Source organism: Urtica dioica, chromosome 5 (assembly GCF_054948205.1).
Source record: "Urtica dioica subsp. dioica isolate 48M chromosome 5, U.dioica_male_clone48M_v1_H2, whole genome shotgun sequence".
Lineage (NCBI taxonomy): Eukaryota > Viridiplantae > Streptophyta > Magnoliopsida > Rosales > Urticaceae > Urtica > Urtica dioica.
Window position 1 is genome coordinate 28402614 of NC_142760.1, and position 1496 is coordinate 28404109.

A 1496-nucleotide genomic window follows, 5' to 3' on the forward strand; every position below is an offset into this window, starting at 1 on the left:
ATGGCCTTGGCTTGGGTTCGAAATTCGAATATAAACGTCAGTCAACAAAACAACAGCCCCGTGGTAATCGGCGGTGAAACAGAGGAATCCGACGAAGAAATCAAGGAGTTTCAGATAGTGATCGCGGACAAGAACAACAACAACAACAACACCGGCGAGGAAATCTCGGCGACGAAGAAGCAGCAACTAGCGCCGAAGAGAGTGTCCAACAAGGACCGTCACACGAAGGTCGACGACCGAGGACGGCGGATACGGATGCCGGCGCTGTGCGGCGCAGCCAGAATTTTCCAGCTGACTCTGGAGCTAGGTCACAAGTCCGACGGCAAGACCATCCAGTGGCTCCTCCACCAGGCCGAGCCCTCGATAATCGCCACCACCGGCTCGGGGACCGTCCCGGCCTCGGCGCTCGCCTCCGCCGGGCCTCTGTGGGCCCCGCAGCCGCCGCACCACCACGGCGGCGGTGGATTTGCGATGGACCACGCGACCTCGGCGTCGGCGCTCGGCGGCAGCGGGATGAGCTTCACCTCGATTCTCGCCGGCGGCGGGAATCACCACCACCAGCAGTATCCGGGATTAGAGCTAGGGTTATCGCAGGATATGGGAGTTTTGACTCAGATGTATCACCAACAGATGGCTCAGCGATTTCACCAGCAACAGCTTCTCCAAAGCCAACATAATCACCATCACCACCTCTCTTCCGCCGTGGCTTCGCCTTCTTCTTCCGCTCCCAAAGACGACTCTCAGTCTCAGCCCTCGGCTCCGAGTCAGTGACTCAGTGAGTAATTGAGAGAGAGACTCCGCAGATTTATTTTTTCTTTTTCCTTTTTTCTTTTCTCTTTTTGAATTTCTTGGATGTGCTTGTTGTATAACTAGAGAAATTATATAGCTGAGTTGAGTTGAGTTAAGATAGGAATTCAATATAGCAATGGAATGGATTGGACTTGGACTGGTTTATCGTCTCCAAGGTGTGGTTCTTTTTTTTCTTTTTTTCTTCTTCACCTTCATTTTTTTTGTTTATGAACAAACAACAATGTTGAACTTTTTTTTTTCGTTTTCAGTTTTATTTCAATTTTTATTTCATTTTTAATAAATCCTTAATAAAATCCAACATTTGTCACCCTCTCATCTCGTCCGAATTTCCCATAATACCCTTATTTCGGGTACCATGTGCCTAACACGTGAGTAGTTAACTGACAGTTGGACCTATTTTTTGACGGAAGGATGCAAATGAGAATAAAATAAAGATTACGGGGCAATATGGTCGATTTTATATTTTCAGGGGCGTATTGTCAGGAACGCCATACTTCAGGGGGCAAGAGTGTCACTTATTCTAAAAATTATTTCTTAAAAACTTGTAGCGGAAGACTTATTTCCCACACTTCGCTCTATCTTATAAACTTATTAGGACCTCGGCCCGAGAAAGTTCCCCATTTGGGCCCGTAAGTCGGCTCGAGAAATTCTCCTTAAGACCTCCGTAGCTCGAGGCGGTACAAGTC

The 1496-nt window shown here is 48.1% G+C and overlaps 1 protein-coding gene across 1 annotated transcript; it reads left to right on the plus strand.

Moving 5' to 3' along the window:
• LOC149397731 (transcription factor TCP6-like) lies at positions 1 to 961 on the plus strand. The gene has a single exon (XM_089614329.1). The coding sequence runs from the start codon at positions 1 to 3 to the stop codon at positions 769 to 771; it is 771 nt and encodes a 256-aa protein (XP_089470455.1). The 3' UTR covers positions 772 to 961.
• The last annotated feature ends 535 nt before the right edge of the window (positions 962 to 1496 follow it).

Excerpts from the sequence above, each read along its gene's own strand:
- LOC149397731 (XM_089614329.1), top strand. The coding sequence starts at position 1 with ATGGCCTTGGCTTGGGTTCGAAATTCGAATATAAACGTCAGTCAACAA.